The sequence below is a fragment of the Dromiciops gliroides genome, chromosome 2, assembly GCF_019393635.1.
Source record: "Dromiciops gliroides isolate mDroGli1 chromosome 2, mDroGli1.pri, whole genome shotgun sequence".
Lineage (NCBI taxonomy): Eukaryota > Metazoa > Chordata > Mammalia > Microbiotheria > Microbiotheriidae > Dromiciops > Dromiciops gliroides.
In genome coordinates this window covers 394,319,306-394,343,387 of record NC_057862.1, presented here as the reverse complement: position 1 = coordinate 394,343,387, position 24,082 = coordinate 394,319,306, and the positions used below count along the sequence as shown (strand labels likewise).

The 24,082-nt window shown below is 42.2% G+C and overlaps 1 protein-coding gene across 3 annotated transcripts in view; it reads right to left on the bottom strand.

The window, feature by feature from the left end:
* The window catches only part of ZNF618 (zinc finger protein 618), a 222,548-nt gene that overhangs the window by 57,127 nt on the left and 141,339 nt on the right, over positions 1-24,082 (bottom strand). For all 3 annotated transcript variants that reach the window (XM_043981461.1, XM_043981462.1, XM_043981463.1), the window contains exon 3: positions 1,261-1,517. In XM_043981461.1, coding sequence (XP_043837396.1) covers positions 1,261-1,517 — 257 coding nt within the window. The remainder of the gene's footprint in view (positions 1-1,260; positions 1,518-24,082) is intronic.

Here is a 24,082-nt window from a genome sequence, read left to right as displayed (position 1 = left end):
GTTTGGAAATAAAGATGCAAAAACAAAGGGCAGCAACAAACTTTTCAAAAACCTCAACATTTAAAAATGAAAAGCAGAGAACATGGCTTTCTTTTAGCTGCCAGTCTTTCCTCAGCACCTTCTCAGAAGGTGCTCAAGCCTCATGAAGAGAAGGATACATAGATAAACACACAAAGCCTACGCCTTCAAGGAGTTTATAGTCCAGTGGGGGAAACGAGACAGAGAAACATGAAACATAACTAGTAAAAGGCACTCCCTAGTGGGTGCCAAAGGTGTGGGTCAGATTTAGCAAGGTCCCTGAGAGTTCAGGACTACTACAGACTGCTGTGGTTGGGGAAGGTTTCATGGAGGTTGAGGCAGGCTGTCCAGGTAAGAGAGTCATGTGAGGAGAGAGGGTTCATGGGACAGTGAAGAGACCATTTTGGATGATAAGGGAGCAGGGAGTTAGGAAAGTTAGGGTAAAGCCAGACTGTGAAGAGTCAAAGGAGCAGAGATTCAGAGCTGAAAGAGAGCTCAGAGGTCATCTAGTTTAATCCCCCTCATTTTATAAATGCCCAGGGAAGTGGCTGATATTTGAACCCTGTTCCTCTGACCCCCAAATACAGCAAGACCCCCCCCAAAAAAGGGTCTAGAATGCTGAATTATACTCTATCCTGGAGGCAAAAGAGTCACTGAAAACTCTGCCATAAATAACCAAGGTAGGTTTCTTTGAGGAGGGGAGGCCGTGCTCAGTGAGTACCCAATCTTACTCCCACTAGGATGCTGATGAAAGAAAAGTGGAGAGAGGAAGGGAGGCCAGGAGGAGGAAGGCAAACTAAAATAAAGAACAACAATAAGCTAAAAGTATATCCTGAAGATGCCTAAGGAGATGGATGGAGGTGATCTGATAAGGAGCAGTTCTACTGGTTCAGAGTGTGATAGAGAACAGTCCAAAAGCAGGAGTCAAGAACACATTCCCTCCTGGGTTCAGGAGTAGAAGGGAAGCGATGGGACCTGCTCTGTCACCCACTTTGTGGAACTCAAGAGTTCCCAGACAACGGATGAGGGGAAGGAGGCCCAGAAAGAAGAGCATGCCAAAGGAATGGGAAGAAGACAGACAGGTGGTCTGGGCTATAATGCTGGATAGGAAATACAGTTATTCCTCGAGGTCCTGGTCCCATCCTGCCCATACCCTCTGACTTGCCGCTAAAACTACTCAAGGCAATGGGAAGGTAGGAAGACAAGCTTCCCACCTTCCAGCAATGTCTCTGGGCCACTCACCAAGGGTCTGCTGGTTGCGGACACCCCCAATCACCACACAGATCTCAGCTGGCACATCCCCAGATCCGTCCTTGACGTTCTTCTTGGACTCTTTGGCGTCGTCCTGCCAGATCACCTCTTGGATATAGTCATCAGGAAGCTCCGTCTTCACCTTCACGTCTGTCATCGTCCCCTGCTCTGAGCACAGTGAGGTCTCTGCCGGCACAGGACTGGAGCCCTCTGCCTTGGCGCTCTTCGGGCTCCTTTTTAGCCTCTCCCTGCAAAGGCAGAGAGAAGAGATCAGGAACCTGCACTGCATCTGGGACAGGACCCCCGACGTTCACCTTATTTAAGCCTTACTCATTCACCAATGGTATCCCAGATCCGACTGGTCCAGCTCTTACACATGTGGTCTGTAGCATTTCCCAGATATTAAATCCCTCAGTCCTCTAGCCCTCTGATAGTTAGAGGGTTATCATTATAATGCAGAAACTAAGACACAATCCAGTAAAATGAAGTATGTTTCCATGTCAGGTAGTGGGTAAGATGCTACTTGAAGCAGTCTTCAACCCATCTTCCCCCCACCCCCAGCCAATATGCTTTAAAAGTAAGGGTTTGAGGGCAGCTAGGTGGCACAGTGGATAAAGCACCAGCCCTGGATTCAGGAGGACCTGAGTTCAAATCCAGCCTCAGACACTTGACAATAGCTGTGACTCTGGTCAAGTCACTTAGCCCTCATTCCCCTGCAAAAAAACAAAAACAAAAGCAACAACAAAAATCCCAAACCCTTACTTTTTTTTTGGTGAGGCAATTGGGCTTAAGTGACTTGCCCAGGGTCACACAGCTGATAAGCTCATTTTTTAAAAAGTAAATGCTCTTCAACCAGGGAATGGCTGAACACAGAGTAGAGGAATACAATAGAATATGGCTGGCTGTGCTATAAGAAACAATAAATATGATGAACTCAGAGAAACATGGAAAGACATATGAAATGATGCAAGATAAAGTAAGCAGAACCAGGAAAAATTAAGCACAACACTATAATAATGTTGATATATAAAAACAACAGATGCTGTGAAGTTCTAATGACCAAATGTGGTCCCAAAGAAGAAATGCCTCCCCTGCTTTTATTTTTTTTGCAGAGGTAGAAGACCCAGTTGTGGAACACTGCATATGATGTCAGACTTTTCCATGGTGTTGCTTAGTTTTGCTGAACTATTTCTTTCCCTTAAAAAAATTCTTTGTTACACAACCTAAACTCTCAGTACTCTAACTAACTCCTGAGACTACAGAATGCAGAGAATTTGCTGATCTGCAGTGGGAAAGGGAGTTTTCTTCACTTGGGAGTTCCCCATACCAATCAAGTCATAGGTTCAGTCTCTATCGTTATTTCTATAAAGGATAACTCTCTGGGAGGGAAAAGGCAGAAGGAATACATTGGGAAATGGACATGATATAAAAACAAGAGACATCAATAAAATATATTTTAAAAGAACAAAAAAAGCCCACTAGATGAGCAAGTTTTAACACAGATCATTCTAATTAATTAAAGCACAGACTAATGTAATTAGCCAGCATAATTTATTCACTTCAACTTCAAGAATTTGTAAGTTGGTACATGTGGGTCTTCCGTCCCTTCAAACACATCAAGACCCCTTCTCTGCCAACAAGTTCTTGGAGAACAGATACAGCACCAAAATTCATTATCCTGCAGCAACCCAAGGATGAAACTCAAGAGGTACTTCCATGAAGAGGGTGTTCAATACACTATTAACAACACTAGTGATGGCAGTCCTTTAACACGGGTGATTATTAAGACTTTGAAGTCACAAAAACAGCAGGTATTGGCTCAACCTTGCAAAAGAGAAAGACACCTTTCCCCATCTCCTCTCGGTTTTCCCCATCGCTCAAGACCCACATACAGCTCTTTAACCCAGACAAGATGGAGCAAGTTCTTCCTTCCACTCTGTCTTCAGTTCACCAACAGAATATAAGCTCCTTGGGGCAGCTAGGTGGTACAGTGAATAAAGCACTGGTCTTGGAGTCAGGAGGACCCGAGTTCAAATCCGACCTCAGACACTTAACACTTACTAGCTGTGTGACCCTGGGCAAGTCACTTAACCCCAATTGCCTCACTAAAAAGGAAGGGGGAAGTTTAAGAAGAGTTGTTTTTTGTTTGGTTGTTTTTTTGTGGGGCACTGAGGGTTAACTGACTTGCCCAGGGTCACACAGCTAGTAAGTGTCAAGTTTCTGAGGCCGGATTTGAACTCAGGTCCTCCTGAATCCAGGTCCGGTGCTTTATTCACTGTGCCACCTAGCTGGCCCTAGGAAGAGTTTTAAATGCCACACAGAGGACTTTATATTTGAGGCTGATGACCATCTAGAGAAGCACCAAAGCTCACTGAGCCGAGGCAGGACACGATCAGACCCATAGTTTAGAAAATCCCTTTGGCAGCTGAGTGGAAGATGGATGGGAGTGAGAGACTTGAGGCAGAGAGATCATTTTGAAGGCTACTGCAATAGCCCACATGGGATGCAATGAGGGGCAAGACTGGGGTTGTGACTCTGGGATTACTTTTTTTTTTTTGAAGACTGAAATGACAAGATTTGGTGCTGGATTTAGATATGTGAGGTGAAAGGGAGGGAGGAGTGAAGGATGACAATGAGGTTGCTGGTTTGAGTGACTGGAAGAATGCTGGAGTCTGTGATACTAATGGAGAAGTTTGGAAGAGGGGAGAGGAAAGATAATAAATTCTGGGTACATGTTGAATTTGGGATTTCTGAAAAGGAGGTAGTGATGAGGGACTGTCGATCAGAAAAGAGGCTGGGGCTGCATATGTAGTTTGGGGAACATTGGGGAAGGAGAACAGGACAGAGACTCGAGGCATGGGTATGACACAGATGAGGAACCAGCAAAGGAAACAGAAGGAGAGGACCAGGAAGGAGCAATGGCACAAAAACCAAGTGAGGAGAGAGCACCCTAAAGGCAACCAACAGTGTCAAATGTTGCAGAAAGGTCCAATAGGACCGAAGGCTATTGAATTTGTCATTTAAGAGACCACTAGTTACTTAGGAGAGGGCAATTTCCATTGAATGATGTGCTTGGCTACCAGAGTTCAGACAGTTCAGAATAAGAGGAGAGAGTGGAAACATCAAGTATAGACAGATTTCTCAAAGAGTTAGCTAGGAAAAATGATAGAATCAAGTGAAAACATACACACATACAACACATATACATTTACACACACGTATACATATATATGCACATATAAACACATATGTGTGTACATATATGTATGTGTGTACATGTGTGTATACACACATCTAATTTCACCAATTACATGCTAAAACAATTTTTAAACTTTTTTAAAGTTTTGAGTTCCAAATTCTACCTTTCCCTCTTTCCTTCTCTCGCCTCCCCCTCCCTGAGACAGTAAACAATCATATAAAACATTTGATATTTATTATTTTGTACAAGAAGATTCAAATAAAAGAAAAAGAATGAAAACAAGAAAGTAAAAAAAATAGCATGCTTCAGTCGGTATTCAAACAATATCAGTTCTTTCTCTGAAGGTAGATAGTATGTTTCATTATTAGTCCTTCATGATTGCCTTGGATTATTATATTGCTGAGAATAGCTAAATCATTCATGGTTCTTCATTGAACAATATTGCTGTTACTGTGTACAATGTTCTCCTGGTTCTATTCACTTCACTTTGCATCAGTCCATGTAAGGTTTTGTTTTGTTTTATTTGGGGGGGGGGGCAGGGCAATGAGGGTTAAGTGACTTGCCCAGGGTCACACAGTTAGTAAGTGTCAAGTCTCTGAGGCCAGATTTGAACTCCAGTCCTCCTGAATCCAGGGCCAGTGTTCTATCCACTGTGCCACCTAGCTGCACCCCCCTCCCCATGTAAGTCTTTCTAAAGTTTTCTGAAATCATCTTGCTTTCATTTTCTTCCTTTTCTTCCTCCTCCTCCTCCTCCTCCTTCTCCTTCTCCTCCTCCTTCTTTTTTTCTTTTTGTGGCAGGGCAATGGGGGTTAAGTGACTTGCCCAGGGTCACACAGCTAGTAAGTGTCAAGTGTCTGAGGCCAGATTTGAACTCCAGTCCTCCTGAATCCAGGGCCAGTGTTCTATCCACTGTGCCACCTAGCTGCACCCTCCTCCCCATGTAAGTCTTTCTAAGGTTTTCTGAAATCATCTTGCTTTCATTTTCTTCCTTCTCCTCCTTCTCATTCTCCTCCTCCTTCTTCTTCTTTTTTCTTTTTGTGGCAGGGCAATGGGGGTTAAGTGACTTGCCCAGGGTCACACAGCTAGTAAGTGTTAAGTGTCTAAATCCTGATTTCAACTCAGGTCCTACTGAATCCAGGGCCGGTGCTTTATCCACTGCACCACCTAGCTGTCCCGCTTGTCTTCTTATAGTACAATAATATTCCATCATAATCATATAACACAGTTTGTCTAGCCATTCCCTAATTGATGGGCATCTCCTTTTTTCCCCCAATTCCTAGCCACCACAAAAAGAGCTAAAGGGAGATTTTTTTTTAAATGGGAGAGACATGATGGTGTTTGTAGGCAACAGGAAAATAGCCAATAGATATGAAGAGAGTGAAGATCAATAAGAGAAAGGGAGGGGGAAAAGAGAGAAGAGGAGGAGGAGGAGGAAGGGAAGGAGGAAGGGGAGTTATGGAGAAGACTGAAAAAGATGAGATCACAGGTGCTTGGAGAGTAGATACTAAGTAAACATTTGTTGAATTGAACTGAATTAGTACCAAAACCCCATCAGAATTAGAGAACAAAGGGAAGAGGAACAGAAGACTTGCTTATGTATTGACATGTTTAATTGCATATTCTTTTGCACGTTCTTTTCCCAAAGTTTAAGAGCTGACGGGAGGAAAGGGATGGTACATCTGTGATGCTCTTGAAACTCACCTGCACCACACCCACTAGAATTTATGGAGACACATCCCTATGCTTTCCTCAGAGCAGACAAACACTATGATGGTTTGTTCTCAGATTCTCTGGTAACCTGTACCTGAGTCCCTCCCAGTTCATGGTTACTACAATGACAATGATGATAATGACAACAGTAATGATGACAATGACAAGTCATGGATAACTCCTGAGCTGGATTTTTTAAAAAAAGAGAATCTATCCTTTGAAATTCATAGAAACAGCTGGATCCTAGGCTAGTGTGACAACACAAAATACTCTCCCTTGTCCATGTCTTATCTATTTTTTTTTTTGGTGAGGCAATTAGGGTTAAGTGACTTGTCCAGGGTCATACAACTAGTAAGTGTCAAGGGTCTAAGGCTGAATTTGAACTCAGGTCCTCCTGAATCCAGGGCCGGTGCTCTATCCACTGTGCCAACTAGCTGCCCCTGTCCTATCTATTTTTAAAATCAACTGAAGTTCTTTCTCCTCCATGAAGTCTTTCCCAAAGACTCCAGGCCACAGTGATTCCTACCCATACCCCCAAACTCATACAGCTCACACAACCTGCATCACACATCTGATATTTAGCATCTTGAGTCAGTGTGGCTCAGTGGAAGGGACATTGGGTTTAGGGTCAAAAGAGCTAGATTCAAATCTAGCCTTCCCCATTTATTACTGGAGTGAGTTTGGGTTATCATTTTGCCCCCCCCCCCCAGCCCTCAGTTTACACCTCTGTAAAATGAGGGGTCTGAATTAAATCATCTTGAAGGTGCACTCTGGCTCTAAAATTCTATGTTCTCAAGAACATTCAAAGATTTATGTACCATTTTCCCAAATGAATATAATCTCTTGGAGCATCCTTAAGATCTTTCTGCCCTATATAGAGCCTAACGCAAGGCAGGATATGTATAAAGTGCTTAATAAAGCCTTTGGACGATGAGGATGGTAATGGAGCTATCAGTCTGTCATCTGCCTTGGACCATTTCCTTGCTCTTGGACTTATTCTAAATCTAAGGAGTAAACAACAACAGCGAACCAGGAAACAAGATGCTTCCCTGAGCTCCAGACTGATCCATAGACCCTTTTTGGGAGATGATGAAGAAAAAAAGCTCCTGCTTCCTCCGTGAGATGGAAGGAATGAACTGGGAAAGAAAGGCAAAGTCCCCAGCCAAGCGGCCGTGGATAAAGATCTTCCTTAGAAAGGCAAAGGAAAGGGAATTACCCTGGGGAAAAGGGCAGGAGGTAGGAGGGAGAGTGCCAAAGCCAAGAGGAAGAGAGAAGCGTCTTCAGTAACAATTCCAGCCCAGCCTCCTATGAGGAGAGCACAAAGCTTCTCCAAGTGGGTCAGCCACGTCAGAGCTGTCAGACCTTCCAGTATTCATGTCTTGTTTGTTCATTGAGGAAAAGAGAAGTGTGATTAATAGCTCACTATTCCTGAAGCCAACCCCACAGCCAACTCATCAAGCCCCTCCATCCCCTCCATCCCCTCCCTCCACCTCCTTAGCAACTCACCAAACCACTTGGTTTCCTTAATGGCAAAAAAGATGAATGAGTGAGTGAATGAGTAAGTCAGTGAGTGAGTGAGTGAGCAAATGAACAGGAACAGCTGGGCTTGGCTGGCTCTAAGCAGCTCAGCTTTTTCTCAGTCGCTCTTGCCTCAAGGGGTTTGGGTTGGTCCCTATCAGAACAACAGACTGGATCAGTCCTGACCTCTCCTGGATAAACAGCACTAGTCAGGTCCAGGGTCACTTACCAGATGGATCACACTTCAGTCGAACACAATCCTTACTTGAGCTAAGAAGACTGCTCAAAAAGCTCAGTGTATGGCCCCCCACCAGGGCCCTGACCTCCATCCTATTCAGCTAATCCAGAAGAACAGCTCCACAGTTCTAAATGGACCCCACTTGGCATGTTTAAAAGTGAAAGACCTGCAGAGCCTATAATCAAGAGAGTTGAACTCTACAATCTTGGTTTTGCAACTAAGAAACTAAAAGTGCAATTTTAGGCAAATTACTTAACCTCTCTGGGCCTCAGTTTCCTCCTCTGTAAAATGAAGAATTTGGACTAGATTATCTATAACAATGCATTGAGAGACAGAGAGACAGAGACAGAGAAAAACACACACACACACACACAGAATGTTACTGTATTTGGGGGGGGATTAATCCCTGGATAAGAAGTCAGAAGACCTATATTTAACCATGGTCTCTTTTAGCTCCAAATCTATGATCCTGTGTCATGTTTCACTCAAAAATTCTCTGTGCCTTTTCACTGCCTACAAACTAAACTACTTAAACTGACATTCAAGACCCTTTACAACCTGACTCCAAATTACCTTTCCAGCCTAAATCATATTATTCATCTTTCATGCTCTCTCTGTTCTCCTTAAAATGAACTACTCTCACTCCTTCTTCAATGCCTTTGCTTATGACATTCCCCTGTGCCCAGAACAGAGGAAGTGCCTCTCCTTCCTTGGAAGCCCCAGCTAAGGTATTGCACCCCTTCCTCCTGGGAACCTTCGAAGAAAATACTTTCCCTACCCCTAGAAAGTTATCTATCATCTAATTTCTCACAGCCTAGGTATTTCCCTGATATGAATCACACTCTCCCTTATATCAGTTATTTGTGTACCAAGAAGATGGTATACATCCTATAAGACTATAAGCTTCCTGAGGGCAGGGTCAGTATCATAAGGCTCTCCAGCACCTAGTGTTGGGGGTTAATAAGGGTTTATTTAATGAATCTGCAGGCCAGGCCTTCAAAAGTGACTTGTATGAATATTTACTAAATTGAATTACTTTTAAAAATCACATGTGTATGTATACACACGCATTCCCTCATTGTGGCAATGGTGGCACAGACTCAGCGTGGGCCAGTTAAAAGCAGGACTCACTCTCTTAAAATACATTCTTGAATGGAAACCACAGGACCCCAGTAAGATTAAAGAATAGTAACAGAGAACATTTTTAGCAGTAATGAGAACCGTAAACCACCCAACAGCACTCTCCGGTACAACAGCGTTACCCTGAGAAGCCATGGAAAGACATTATTACTAGCCAAATGGTGACACACATGCCTCTTCCCAAATTCCCAGTTTCCCAATTGGGAAACAGGAAAATGCACTTGGTCCCCTAGTCCCTAGTGACCTCCTACCTCCTCCTACCACACACATTCAAGGCTCTAGGCTGGAGTTCAGCCACCTCTTCAAGGCCCTTCTGGGGTAAGTGACAAGAAGGGAATAGGACAAGATGATCTCTCAGATCCCTTACTATTTCCAAACCCTAAGATCCAGTGAGGAGGTTGCTAATAGGTAGAGGCAGGTCGGGGGAGGGGGGAGGAACAGAGAGGAAAGGAAGGTCTGTATTGTTTAAAAATAAAAGAGAGGGCTCCGCACAATGACTTGGATTTGAAACTTGGTTCTGAAACCTGTGAGAATTAAACAAGTCACTTCCTTTCTAAGCCTCAGTTTCCTTATCTGTAAAGTGAGAAGACTGAATAAAATTACTTCTAAGGTTACTTCTGGTTTCCTGCAACATCTTGATGAAGTCTAAGTAGCTAAGCTGTGAATCCCTTTTCTAAGACATTCATATAACAAGAATCCCATCCATTTGTTATTATGGTTTGATTTGTGATTTTGAGGCACTATCTTAGCATATACCCCTTTATCTCATTTGATCCTCACAACAGGCTTGGGAGTCAGGTAGGACAGCAAGATTTCTTGTCCTTACCCCCATGGTAACCCCTTCCCACTACTACCACCACCACTTTAATTTAAGAGACGAGAAATTTTAGACCAAAAATGATTCTATGACCAGCTCAAGGTTACCCAGCAAGTTAGTAATGGAGCTAGGATGAAAACACAGGTGTCCTGACTTCTCCCCCAATGCCTTTTCACTTACATCATGACCACCCATCTGAACGTCAGAGAACACCCCACAATTCCTGGTCATGCCCAGGATAGGGTCGTTGAGGAAGGGAAGCATCCCAATCAAGGGAAAACAGAGACCCAGTGTAGCCAGTCACACTGGGCTAAAGTGAAGGGTAGGCTAAGACCACTGGTGCCTCTTGGAATACAAAAGAAAGGTTAAAAAACCCCCAATTTTACAGTACATTGGACTTGATGTTAACAAGACAACAATCATTTATTAAATGCTTACTGTGTGCCATGGACTATATTTAATGTATACCGTATACTGGGGATACAAGGAAATGCAAAAACAGTCCCTGTTCTCAAGGAGCCTAAATTCTAATGAAGGAGATATACTAACTACTGCGTACATACAAGATATGTAGAGAACAGAACAAAGATCATGTCAGAGGGAAGACACTAGAATTAACAGGGCCCAAAAAAGGCTTCTTGAAGAAAACAGGCTCTGAACCGAGTCCTGAAGGAAGCAAAAGGTCAGAAGTGAGAAAAAAGAGCATCTAGCTATAACAATGGTCCAGGGGGCAGCTAGGTGGTGCAGTGGATAGAGCACCAATCCTGGAGTCAGGAGGACCAGAGTTCAAATCTGGGCTCAGACACTTGACACTTACTAGCTGTGTGACCCTGGGCAAGTCACTTAACCCTCATTGCCCTGAAAAAAAAAGAATGGTCCAGAGCTGGGAGATGTGTGAGGAACAGCAGAAAGACCACAGAGTACACAGGGAGGAGTAAAGAAAGTCTTCTTAGGGGTCTGGAAAGGTAAGAAGGAACCAAATTGTAAAGGGTTTTACAAACCAAAAAGGAGGATTTTTTTATTTGATCCTAGAGGTCAGAGGGAGTCACTGGAGTTTACTGAGTAGGAAAGTGATGTGGTTAGCCCTATGCTTTTGGAAGATCAATTTGGCATCTGAGTGGCAGATGGATAGCAGAGGAGAGAGACTTGAGGCAGGGGCCAACTCACCAGTTACTGCAATATTCTAGGAGTGAGGTGAAGCAGGCCTATCTTTTCGTGGCAGGTATGGGCCTGGGGCTGAAGGGGATGTAGGTGAGAGATGCTGCAACCAGAATTCAAACCCTCCCTCAGACACTTACTAATTGTGTAGCCTGGGTAAATCATTTAACAGCTCTCGGCCTCAGTTTCCTTACCTGTAAAACGAGGTGATAACAATAGCACTTACTACCCAACATTACTGTGAATGTAGGAAAATTTAATTGCATTGTTTGATCCTAGCCCTGGCATGGTTGAGAGACCACATTTGTTTAATGCTTAACTCAGGACATCCAGAATATGCTTACTCCCAGCCCCCCCCTCTGGAAACACCCCCCCAAAAAAAAACCTTTCCTAATAGGAAAGTCAGTGGCAGAATTTTCACCTGCTAATAAGACAAATATGTAATATCATAAAGATGTATAACAGGAGGAAATTCCTTACATTCCTTCTGTTAATTTTCAGATCCCTAAAAGGTTTGGGGATCAGCATAACCTGGATGTCCTAAGTCAAACATTAAATCAATCTAGTCTCTAAGCAACAAGTTTGGTCTCTCAGCCACACAGGGCTAGGTTCAAATAATGCAATTAAGTTTTTCCTACAGTTTTCCCCCTTTGGGCTTTTTAAAACCCAGCATTCCTATACTACAGGAAGCACAATTCCCGGAAGCATAGAGCTAGGTTAAGTAATTGGAGTCAATGAAGACTATCCCCTTCACTACTCATTTTATCTAGAGCTTGATAGAATTCCTCTACAGAGAAGTAGGGACTAGATTGGGGGCAACACATAATCAAAGGGATCAAAATTAGTAAATATCAGGGGCTTATAAGTCAGGGTACTTAGACTTGTAATGTGAAACAAGTGCCCTACACAATACAGGGAGATTTCCTAGGCATTGAAAGATCACAAAAAAAAATTTTTTTATAAAAGATTCACAATCCTTCAGTATCATAAAAGTTGAAAAAAACTTAGTTAAGTAATGTCATAATCTCATATATCCCCTAGGGAAATAAACCTAGTTAAACAAACCCTATAGGTAAACTAAGTCCGGTTATAGATTAAACTACATTTTAAGCAGCTGTTGTTTCTTTTTTACTTTGTTTTAAATCTGTAGAAGGTAAAACTTACAGAGACTCAGGGGGAGTGGGCTACCTTTTTCCACTCTCCCTTTTGCTGGATGGATGACTTAATAAATTTCTTTCTAAAACTTTTTTCAGTTCTGGATTTGTTTTCTGCTGACATGAGGATCAAACAAGTTAACATTTAAAAAGTGCTTTGCAAATCTTAAAATTATATATATCAATGTGAATGACAACAACTATTACAACTATGACTACTACTACGACTTCAGGAATGAAAGAAAATGACTTTTTCCTGGAAAGACTTACAAGAATTGACGCTGAGGGAAATGAGCAGAACCAGGAGGACACTGTACACAGTATCAACAACATTTTGTGATGATCAACTGTGATAGACTTAACTCTTCTCAACAATATAATGATCCAAGACAGTGCCAAAAGACTTATGGTGGAAAATTCTCTCCACATTCAGAAAAAAAAAAAACCCCTACGGAGTCTGAATACAGACAGACAGTTGCTTTTTTGTTATTGTTCTTGTTTATTCTTTCTTGCATTTTTTTCTTTTGTTCTGATTAATGTGGAAAAATGTTCAATGTGATAGTAATAAATGACCTATATCAAATTGCTTACTGGCATCGGTAGGGGGGAGGGAAGGGAAGGTGGGAGAAAAATTTGGAACTTGAAAAATGTCTTTACATTTAAATGAGAAAAATTAAAGATTAAAATTTTTTAAAACGACTTTTTCATGTGATGAAGATCTAGAGATTTTTAGTTAGCTACAAACTTAATATGAGGAGCCAATGACACAAGTTAATGGGACCTTCTCTGGGTACTTGGAAGGATCTGTGATCTCATTGGAGTGAGGACTATTTCCAGAGGCATAGTGGCCATCTCACATAGTGCAGTCCCTGTCTAGTCAACACACAAGTGGCCTCCTTCTTCTCTCAACATTGCAAGAACACAAATAGAGCATGTGGGTTGTTCACACCTCATTCACCACATAACTGATCCACCCTCTTTTTTTGGTCTCACACATGTCCCTTAAGACCCCTTTTGCATTGCTTCTCCTATGCAACTCTTTGTTAGTAACTTGCTTCTACTTCCACATGCCCACCATATACGGCCATGCCTATCCATAGTCCCCTGAACAACTTGCAATTCTAACTATTACTATCTGGAGTGTTACTGAACAGAGAGGCATGTGCTGGCCAAAGGTGGTTGCTACTATCATGGCAGAGATCCAGCCTGGTGCATGGATGGAAGACAAGAGTCTCTACAATATGTCTCTGTTTGGAAATGATGCTATAGTGATTATGCCAAATTTCCTAGAGGTGATCATGAATTGTCTTAATAGAAGAACACTGCCCAGATCCCAGGAGGAGATTGTCCCACCGTGCCCTGGTCAGACCACATTAGGGAGAGTGTGTTCAGTTTTTTAAGCTTTTTTAAAGACAGACTGGATTATATCCCAAAGAGGGAAACCAGGAAGGAAAAGGACACAAACACGTTCTATGAGAACCAATGGAAGGAAGACGGAGGTTTAGCTCAGAGAAAAGAAAAATGAGCAAGAAGATGACCACTGTGTTCAAATACCCAGAGAGCTTTTGCATGGGATAGGGCATTTGTGGTTCTGCAAGGCATCAGAGGGCATAACTGTGACCAGTGGGAGGCAGATTTCTGCTCAATCCAAGGAAGAACTTCATAACAATTCCACGTGTCCAACAAGGGAATGACTTGCTTTGTGAAGGGTCTGCAGAGGATCATGTCAAGGTTAAATGGTCACCTGACTGATGATCTTAAAGGCCCCTCCCCTGCTCAAATTCTGTGATCCCACGACCACATCATGGGGACTCCATTTTTAGCTCTCTAAATGTATAAAGTGAGTTCATTCATGTACTCACAATCTACATATTTGCTTTAGCATCATTAGCCCTCTTAATTGGGCGTAATAAGGACATAGATAGAGCTGTGGCTATTTCCAAGGGAGTGGAGGCTTAGGCTAGGAGAGGCCAGTAGCACAATAGACCCTGCAGATAAATAACAGATAAGCAGCTTGGTGATGGAGTAAAACTCAAAGGCTTGGGAGACAAAAAGGAGTTTCTCTGAAGAGAGGTAGGCAGGGTACTGAGAACCAGAAGGCTATTTCTGCTTTCAGGGAAACTGAAGGTAGAAAAAGACAAGACAAGGCTAGTGTGAAGTCTGGTCAGAAGGGAAATAGACCCCCACCCACACATATACACATATAATGCACACAGGTATATATTACGTATATGTGTATATACTATATCTTACATACACATGTGTGTACATGTAGACAATGTGTGTGTACATACACATAAACATATACAAGTGTATATACAAGAGCCCAGTGTATGTGTGTGTATATTCATATCTAACCACTCCAGTGGTTATGACCCAAATAGGGTCATAGAAGAGTTGGACACAACTGGAAAAAAATTGAACAAAATTTAGATATAGTTTACATATTATACATAGTGTATATATATGTATATATGTATACATTTATTAAATCTTATAGATATATTTGTATGTGTGTATATGTATGTATCTGTATGTGGATAGACAGGTAGACATATCTTTCCCTTCTTAACTGGATTTCCCACCCCCAATCTCATATATGTGTGGTGGTAGTGGTGGTGGTGTTGTTGGTACTTCATTTCCAAAGGGGACCAGTAACATCATGGGATGATGACTTACAAGCGAAATGGATTTAAATGAGGCAGAGTTGTACAGTGGTCAGCCTCTTACTCTCTCTGAGTCGTACATATGTATGTGTGTGTATACACACACACACACACACACACACACGTGTATGAAGGAGGGGAGACAAGCATACAGTTGCACAAAATACATACATCATTAGCCCAATTGTCATGGGGACAGGGGAGGTAGCTAGGGGGTAAGCTAGTGCCAGTGGGTGAGACTGGTTAGCAAGGAAAGTCAGGTTAAGTCACTCCTCTGGGTCCTGATGGCTTTGTCTATAAAATGCTGCTGCACTGCTTCCTCCGGTATGTCATGACTTCGGGGTTCTGAGGCAGGTGGAAGCTTTGGGTTTTTTTTGTTGTTTTGTTGTTTTTTGTTTTTTAGTGAGGCAATTGGGGTTAAGTGACTTGCCCAGGGTCACACAGCTAGTAAGTGTTAAGTGTCTGAGGCCGGATTTGAACCCAGGTACTCCTGACTCCAGGGCCGGTGCTCTATCCACTGCGCCACCTAGCTGCCCCAGGTGGAAGCTTTGTAAAATCCCTCAGAAGAAAGTCAGAGTCAAAGCAAGGGTGACCCCTTAGAAGCGTGGATTTAGAAGTGGATGTGTCCTTATGGACGCCTGAGTCCAACTCCCTCATTTTACAGATGAGGAGGCCGATCGCCAGGGTCATGCAGGCAGAAGGAGGCAGAGTCGGGATTTAAACCCAGGTCCTCTGATTCCAAAGTCAACACTCCATCCACTGTCCAGTGCTAAGTGAAGGCTCCATTAAGGAAGCAGGAAAGTAAGCAAGCCAGGCTTTACCTTTTAATGACAATAACAACGGCCACCACCATTCATGTAGCCCTTTAAGATTAGTAAAACCTTTTACATATATTACCTTCTTTGATTCTCACAACAACCCTAGGAAGGAGATGCTATTATTATCCCCTTTTTTCAAGTGAGGAAGCCAGCTAAGTTCCTTGCTCCAGGTCACAAAGCTAATAAGATTCCAAATCCAGGACTCCTGACACTAAGTCTGTTGCTCGACCTACACAACCTAGCTGCCTGGTCCCGTGGGCTACTTACAGGGCACGATTTCAGAAGCCCTCTTGAAGGCCGCTGCCCCTCCCCACCTCCCAATAATCATCTGCCTCCTGGGGATGCTGGATATTTCTTTAACAGAAGAATAATTTTAAGCCTGCCAAGAAACATCAGGCCTCAAATGCCCGGGGAAGGGAAAACCTTATTTTATATTTCCATGAAGGTTTAAATGACCAATCTGAATCCTCTGCTGTGAGCAGGGTATAGTGTGAGGATGGGGTGACAGAAGGTGTACAAGAAGTATACTTAAGGGGGGCCAGGAGGAAGCGGGGCAAAGGAGGCAATGTGTCAACCTCTGGAGGCTACAGAGCCAGGCCAAGAAGGAACAAAAAAGGAAACTCATTCACTCAGATTTTCACTGTTAACCTTTTGCATTTAGCTGGCAGCCTTTTGCTTAGCCTGGTGCAAATGCTTCCCTGCCCAGGGCAGTCATCAGCTACTCCCTGCCAATCCCAGAAGCCAGCATCCAGTCCTCCAGTCAACACAAAGCCCACCAAAGAAGAACCAGAGAGAGCCCAGCTTCAGTACTCAGGCTCTAGGGCTGGCTTCCGGGGCCACCACCATGTCACCTGTGTGCTACACCTGGTATATTTTCGCACGACTAGTCATCCCCTTTAATGCCATGCCCTTGAGTCCTCCCCTTGCTGAGGGGAGGGCCTGCCACTGCAGCTATTTCTTGACTTCTGCATTTTAAATTTACAACCCAAATGTTGCTTTCCTCCCAATCTTTGCATTTAATTAGGTATCCTAATAACAAAGGCACCACAAAGTAGTTATATCACTTTGAATTAGTAGTGCAGATACTTCTAGTTCCATTTTAAAATTTTTTTTCATATATCACTTTTAAAATAGAGCTCATTATTTTAATTATATCCATTTAAAATGTACAGTACAGTACTTGGGTATTCTCAGCACGAATCATTAGGTATATTAGTGAAAAAGCACTCTGAATCTATCTACATGCTGACATTCCATAATCTATTCTATTTGCGTCGTTGTAAAATAGATTTATATATAGATAACTACAAAATAGTTGCTCAAGATATGCTATGAATTTTATATTTAACCTGAGTCGCACTCTGCTAGAACATCCAAAATTAAGCACAAAAGGGCAGAAGAAGAGGGTGACTTGGGGGGAGTCCGTACTGAACTGGGCCATTTGCTTCTGTGGGATTAGGAATTTGAGAAAAGTCACCCTGGAAAGGTGTGTATGTGTGTGTGGGGGGGGGGGGGGAGGGTCACAGCATCTTCTCACGTCTATTAAAGCACACTGTCTCCTTTGCTCTTCCCTTTCCATATATGTTGGCTGCCTCCCTCTGCCTTCCCCATTCTTCCCCATAATTATCCTGTCAGGACAAAGCACAGTATATTCTGACCTTGGCTGGGCAGAGTTTGAGTATGATAACAGTAATAGTAGTAATAATGTTGTTATTCAGTTGTTTTTCAGTCATGTCTGACTCTTGGTGAGCCTATTTGGGATTTTCTTGGCAAAGATACTGGGGTGGTTTGTCATTTCCTTTTCCTTACAGATAAGGAAACTGAGGCAAACAGGGATAAGTGACTTGCCCCGAAGGTCACACAGCTAGGAAGTATCTGAGGCCAGATTTGAACTCAGGACGATGAGTTTTCCTTACTTCAAGGCCTGGTGCTCTATCCACTGAGCCACCTAGCTGCCTCGTAGGCAAACAGAACTAAAGTGACTTGCCCAAGGTCACCCAGCTAATGAGTATTGGAGCCAGAATTTGAATTCAGGTCTTCCTGACTCCAGGTCCAGTGTTTTACTGTGCCACCTAGCTATCTAAAAGCCCCAAATAGCCTGTTGTCTATGAATTGACTCTGAGCCAGATTTGGGGCTTACTAATCACTGCCATTCGTGCTACCTACTTTGAATCAAATATCACAGTGCCCAGGCCTTCATCTCCTAATTCTCAAGAGGACCAAAGAGAGTTTTCTGACATGGAGAAGCAGTGTGTCTGCTCCACTGAAAAGGTGGCCACTTGAGGCTCTAAGTATATTCATTCCACTATGAAGAGAAGGTACGGACCTAGACATGGAAGATCTGGGTCCCAGGCCTGCCTCTGACACATATAAGCTGTGTGAGTCTCAGCTAGGATGCCGGAGGCAAGTCCTTAAAGCTACAAGGTTCACAGAAGTTACTGATCTGTCTTGGTAGAGGGAGTTCTCTATAACAGTGAAATCACAGGGGCTATCCACATCCTGTGAAATCATGCTCTCCTAACTAACTACCAGGGTACACAGGATTACAGGAGAGCTGTTTAACCTACTACAGAGAACAAACATTTTCAGGTGCTCCAATAGAACCAACAACGTACTAATTACAAATTATTTTAGTCCATTTATTAAAATAGGCTGCTACCACCACAAATCAGCAACCCTGTCTTGACTGTGAGTTCAAATTAACGGCTACATTCTCAATCACAATAAAATTGGATATATATCCAAATATCTTATTATTCATAACTCAAATTCAGACTGGCCTTTCCCTTTCTAGGTGAGACACTACTCCACTTAATCTCTATAACAGCTTCCTAAATGGTCTTCCTGTCTCCAGTCTATATCCTCTCTAATCCATCCTTCTTAGCACTGCCCGACTGATCTCCCTAAGGCTTCACTATAAACATGCCTCTTGTCTACTCAAAAACCTCTCCAGGGCCTACTGAGTCAAGCAGAAACTCCTGCCTTTGGCATTCAAGGCCCTCTACAATATGCTTCTAAACTATCTCTCCAGACTTATCTAAAAAAACACTTCCCTTGAAGCGCTCTACTTTCCAGTCAGACTGGACCACTGCCCATGGCTCTTGCCTTTCCTTCAGTGCCAACCATCCTCCATTTCTAGAAGGGAGTCTCCCTCACTCCCCCGCCTCCCTCCGCCTTTTTCTTCAAGTTTTGACCCAAAGATCATCTCTTACACTAACTCCTTGGCCGAAAGTGATTATTTCCTCATCAAAGTTTTCATGGCATGGTCCTCTGGCCTCTCTTAGGACTTTGGTATCATGATCATTTCTGTAGCTGTTTGTCATTACGTTAGACTGATTCATAAGAGTCAGGGTCCTATCTACAACATTATCTTTGTATCCCCAGAGTCCAACAGGGTGACTCCCACATAGTAGGTATTTAATGAGTATTTGTTGAACTGAACTGAATTAAATGGACTTATCTTTTCTTGAAAATTAGCTCATAAAACCTCAGTCTGTGAAAGGTCTGCCACAGTCAATACAGGTAAAGTCTTTTCTAACAAGCAGCTAGATTCTACCTCTTTCCCCTGGGATAATCATTCTCCACTGCCATATGAAACAAATAGCCCAACCACAAAAACCCTTTGTGAATTGTCTGAGGTACAGCCTGCTGTCACCACAAAATGGCACAGCAGCTGGTGTCAATTTCTTTTGGGGGAAACAAACCCTCAACACATACCACTCATATCTGGCACAATGCGCATAGTAGGTACTTGACAGAAGTATTTGCTGCTGCCATCAATTTATTTCTCTTAAGTGAATTTCCCCTCTAATTTAAGCTTATTACATCCTTAAATGCCCAAACTTTCCCAAAATTTAATTTAAATGATTAGAGAGATAATGTGGTATCATGTATGGAGGACTGGCCTTAGAGTCATCAAGATCTGGGTTCAAGTCAGGAATTTGAAACATATTGACTATGTGACCTTGGATAAATCACTTCAACTCTCAATGCCCCCAGGCAACTCTTTAAAACGGGAGTTCTTTACTTGTGTCATGGACCCTTTTGGCAGTATGATGAACTCTATGGGTCCCTCCTCAGGATGATCTTCTTAAATGAATAAATACATATGATTATGAAGGAAAACAATTCTATTAAAATATAGCCGTTGACATTTTTTTAAAAGTTCATGGACTCAGATTCTCCTGACTTCAGGGCCAGTGCTTTATCCACTGTGCTACCTGGTTGCAGACACTTGTCACTTATTAGCTGTGTGACCCTGGGCAAGTCACTTAACCCTCATTGCCCCTTAAAAAAAAAAGGGGGCAGCTAGGTGGCACAGTAGATAGATCATCGGCCCTGGATTCAGGAGGATCCGAGTTCAAATCCAGCCTCAGACACTTGACACTTATTAGCTGTGTGACCCTGGGCAAGTCACTTAACCCCAATTGCCTCACAAAAAAAAAAAAGTTCATGGACCTTGCATTAAGAATATTTTTGCTCTAAGACACACAGCTGCTGCTATTATAGAGGAAATTTCTTCACTAGGAGTGCTCTACACTAATGTGATCATAGGTTTGAGCTATCCCCTCCCTCCAAAAAACCCATTACACATGTGTATAGAAAGTATACTGTATCTCCATCTCTCTCTCTCTGTATGTGTGTGTATATATATATATATATATACACATATAATACACACACACACATATATATATATACTTGGATTTACATATACATACATATATAAATATTCACACACATATATCACTTTCAAGGAAAGCATTCCACATTCAAAAACAAGGAAGGATGTTTATGTATGTATACAATATGAACACATATTAAATACAGATAGCTATAGACACATATTCTATACATATTATGTATATATTTTTATTTCTAGGATTCATCACCCTTCCTTGCCTTTGAACACAGAATGCTTTCTTGAAAACTCAATGTCAGAGTAGCTAGGTGGCACAGATCACTGGCCTGGGAGTCATAAGGACCTAAATTCAAATCTGGCTTCAGACAGTTACTAGCTATGCAATCCTTAGGCAAGTCATTTAATCCCAGTTGAGAGGAGAGAGAAGAGAGACTCAAGGTCATCCTTATGACTGAATTTTTTCCTCTGCTATTTCCTACCTGCCTGACCTTGGAAAAAGTCACTTTGCTTTTCTGAGCCTCAGTTTCCTTATCAGTGAAATAAGCCTAAACAGCAGAACCTCCTAAATTTTCTTCTAAACACAACAGTCATTAGAGAAATGCTTTCTCAAGAGCTATGAAGGTGCCCGAGGCTATTTGCCCCCACACTAAATATCCCCAGATTACCTTTCTATTGGTAGCTCCTGGGTTTCCTCAGTCTTATCAGTCTATCAACTGTTTATGACCCACTGCCTTATTTTATACTCCTTGCCTTTATTCTTAATCTCCCTCCTCATTTTTCAAACCCTTGTAATCTGGCTTCCAATCTCATCACACTCAACTTCTCTCCAAGGTTATCAATGATTTTTTTTAAGTATTCTCTTTTGTTTTTACATTGCTTTTGTTTCCAAATATATATCCCCTCTCTTCCCTACTCAGAGAGCCTCCCCTTATAACAGGGAATACAAAAAGGAAGAGAAGAGGGATAATAAATGCATTAACCAAAGGCAGCATGAGATATGTATGCAAGTGTTATTATACCTCTTACTGAGGGGGTGAGGTGCATTTTCTCATCCTTTCTTCAGGGTCAACTTGGTCCTACAGCACAATTAAAGAGTTCAGTTTCTTTTTAAGTTCTTTCTATTTACGCTGTTGAGATCAATATGTATATTATTTTCCTTGGTTCGGTTTACTTCAATTTACATCAGTTCATATAACTTACGTTTCTTATTCTTCATATTGATCTTTTTATAGCATAGTAATATTTTCCATTATATTTGTAGACCATAATTTGTTTACCAATCTTTTTCCAATTCCTCAATCAATAAACATATACTTGGACCAACAATTTTGGAATTAGGAAATTCTATGGCCTTTTCTTAATCCTCATCCTTACCCTTTCTGTAGTGCCTGACTGTTGACCACCTTTCTCTTCCAGAGATTCACTTCTATAAATATGCATATATGCATATATGGATGGATGGATGGATCTCAGGACTCTGTCCTGGGTGTTATTCTCTCTCTATACACTCTTTTTTGGTTTTTTTGTGGGGCAATGAGGGTTAAGTGACTTGCCCAGGGTCACACAGCTAGTAAGTGTCAAGTGTCTGAGGCCGGATTTGAACTCAGGTACTCCTGAATCCAGGGCTGGTGCTTTATCCACTGTGCCACCTAGCCGCCCCTATACACTCTTATAAGAGATACCATCTCTTATAAGAGATACCATGGGTTCGCTTCTTATCTCTATTCAGATAACTCCAACAATTATAAACCTAGCCCTTGCTGCTTCAACACCAGTCTCACATCACAAACTACCTGCTAGAGATCTGCACCTGGATGACCCACGAACATCTCAAACTCAATATGTCCAAAAAGAAATCAATACTTTCTGAAAAACTCATCCCTCTTCCTAACTTCCTTATTTCTGCCAAGGGCATCACCATCCTTCTGATCCCCCAGATTCAAAACCTTAGCATCATTCTAAACTCTTCTTTCTACCTTAATCCCCAGGTCTGATCAATTGATCAATTCTACTTCCATAACATCTAACCAACTATCCCCTTCTCTTCATTCTCAGAGGTAACATTATCCTTTAGACACTCACCACTTAGAAGGCTATAATAGCCTTCTACCTGGTTTCCCCAGCTCTGATTATTCCCACTTTTAATCTACCCTCTACAGAGCTGCCAAATTAACATTCCTTAAAGCACAGGTGTGATGGCGTCATGTCCCCCATCTGAAAGTTTCAGTGGCTCCCTACAGTCTCTAGTATTTACAAACTCTCTGCCATTTAATGCCTTTCACAATTTGGCCCCAACCTATCTTTCCAAACATAATTCACATTACTTGCTTCCCCACCCCCCCACAAACATCTTATGTTCCAGACAAACTGCCTCTGTTGCTCTCAATAAGAAACCTTCCCATGCCACCTCTAAGGCTTTGCATAGATGTCACCCATATATGCCTGGAATGCTTTCCCTATTTAACTCTACTTTGCCTCTCTAGCTTCCTTCAAAGCTCAGCTCACATGCCTCCTTCTAAAGAGGCCTTTCCTAATTCTCCCAGTTGTTAGGTTCTCCTACCCTTCTCCCTAGAATGTCAAAGTTACTTATATGTATATAGGTCATATCCTCCCAGCACCAATTTTCATTTTCGTTTCTGTGTCTCCCTGTGCCAATATTTTATATGAAGAAGTCTGTATAAAGACCTGAGGGCTGCTTCCCCTCATCTACAAATGGAAATACATGATCTTGGTGACACTAGTTGCCTCTCTAAGGCCTGTTTTCACAGCTTCTAGCTAGTCAGCTAGGTTGTGGGGTGCTGAAGCTGCCTGATTTTCAAACTAAGTGGGTGGTACTGAAAATACTTTTTTAAAAAGATTACAGCTTTCTTTTAGCTACTATGATAAGAACCATAATGTGAATAGTATTACTTCTGTTACTACCACCTGGATACAACCAACCACACCTCATGGGCCACCACAAAGCCTTCCATCATAAATGGCCTCTCCCCTTCTGATTCCCCCTTCCCCTATCTCTTGTCTTCATGAAGTTACCCATTCCTTAACAGCCCTCTAAATTTTCTGCCTTTTTCATTCCTGTCATATATCACTGAGATATTTTAATAAATAGTCAAGTAGAAAAGATTAGATTAATGGATTAAAACTATTAACCTATTAAACAACTCTTAACAGTTCAGAAATTCAAAATAACCTACAGTGTATAAATACATCATTAGTCTGAAATAATTCTTATACACTTAATTGTCTTCCATGTACAATGTCAGTCAGCCACAACGCAATGTAATATTACAAGAGGGGAAGGGGAAGTTGAGATTTAGTCATTAAGAGTTAATCTCCTAGTTAATTTCATAAATAATGAAAGGCAGTTTCTACAAGCAGCCCCTCAATGGAAAAACTCCAAAATTTGGCCGGTGAGAGCTTTCTGTGAAATACTATAAACTTCAATTCCAGCTGTCTTGGCACGTGAGAGACAGCTCAGTGTCCTTAACTACAAGTTACACTTAACGGGCGCGGTGTTCCAAGAAACGTCTTTAGTTTTTCCACGGCTCTGGCAACACCGCAGTTCTGTCCAGTCAGTAACACAACACACATGGCTCTCTGAAGATGCAATCTCATCATACCTTCCTTGCAGAAATTCACCAAACACCCATAAAATTACAGAGCCCTACACTTTGGAAAGAAAGCATGGAGCAGTGGAAATAATACTGACTTTGGAGACAATCTGGGATCAAATCCTGACTCTTCTATTTGTCT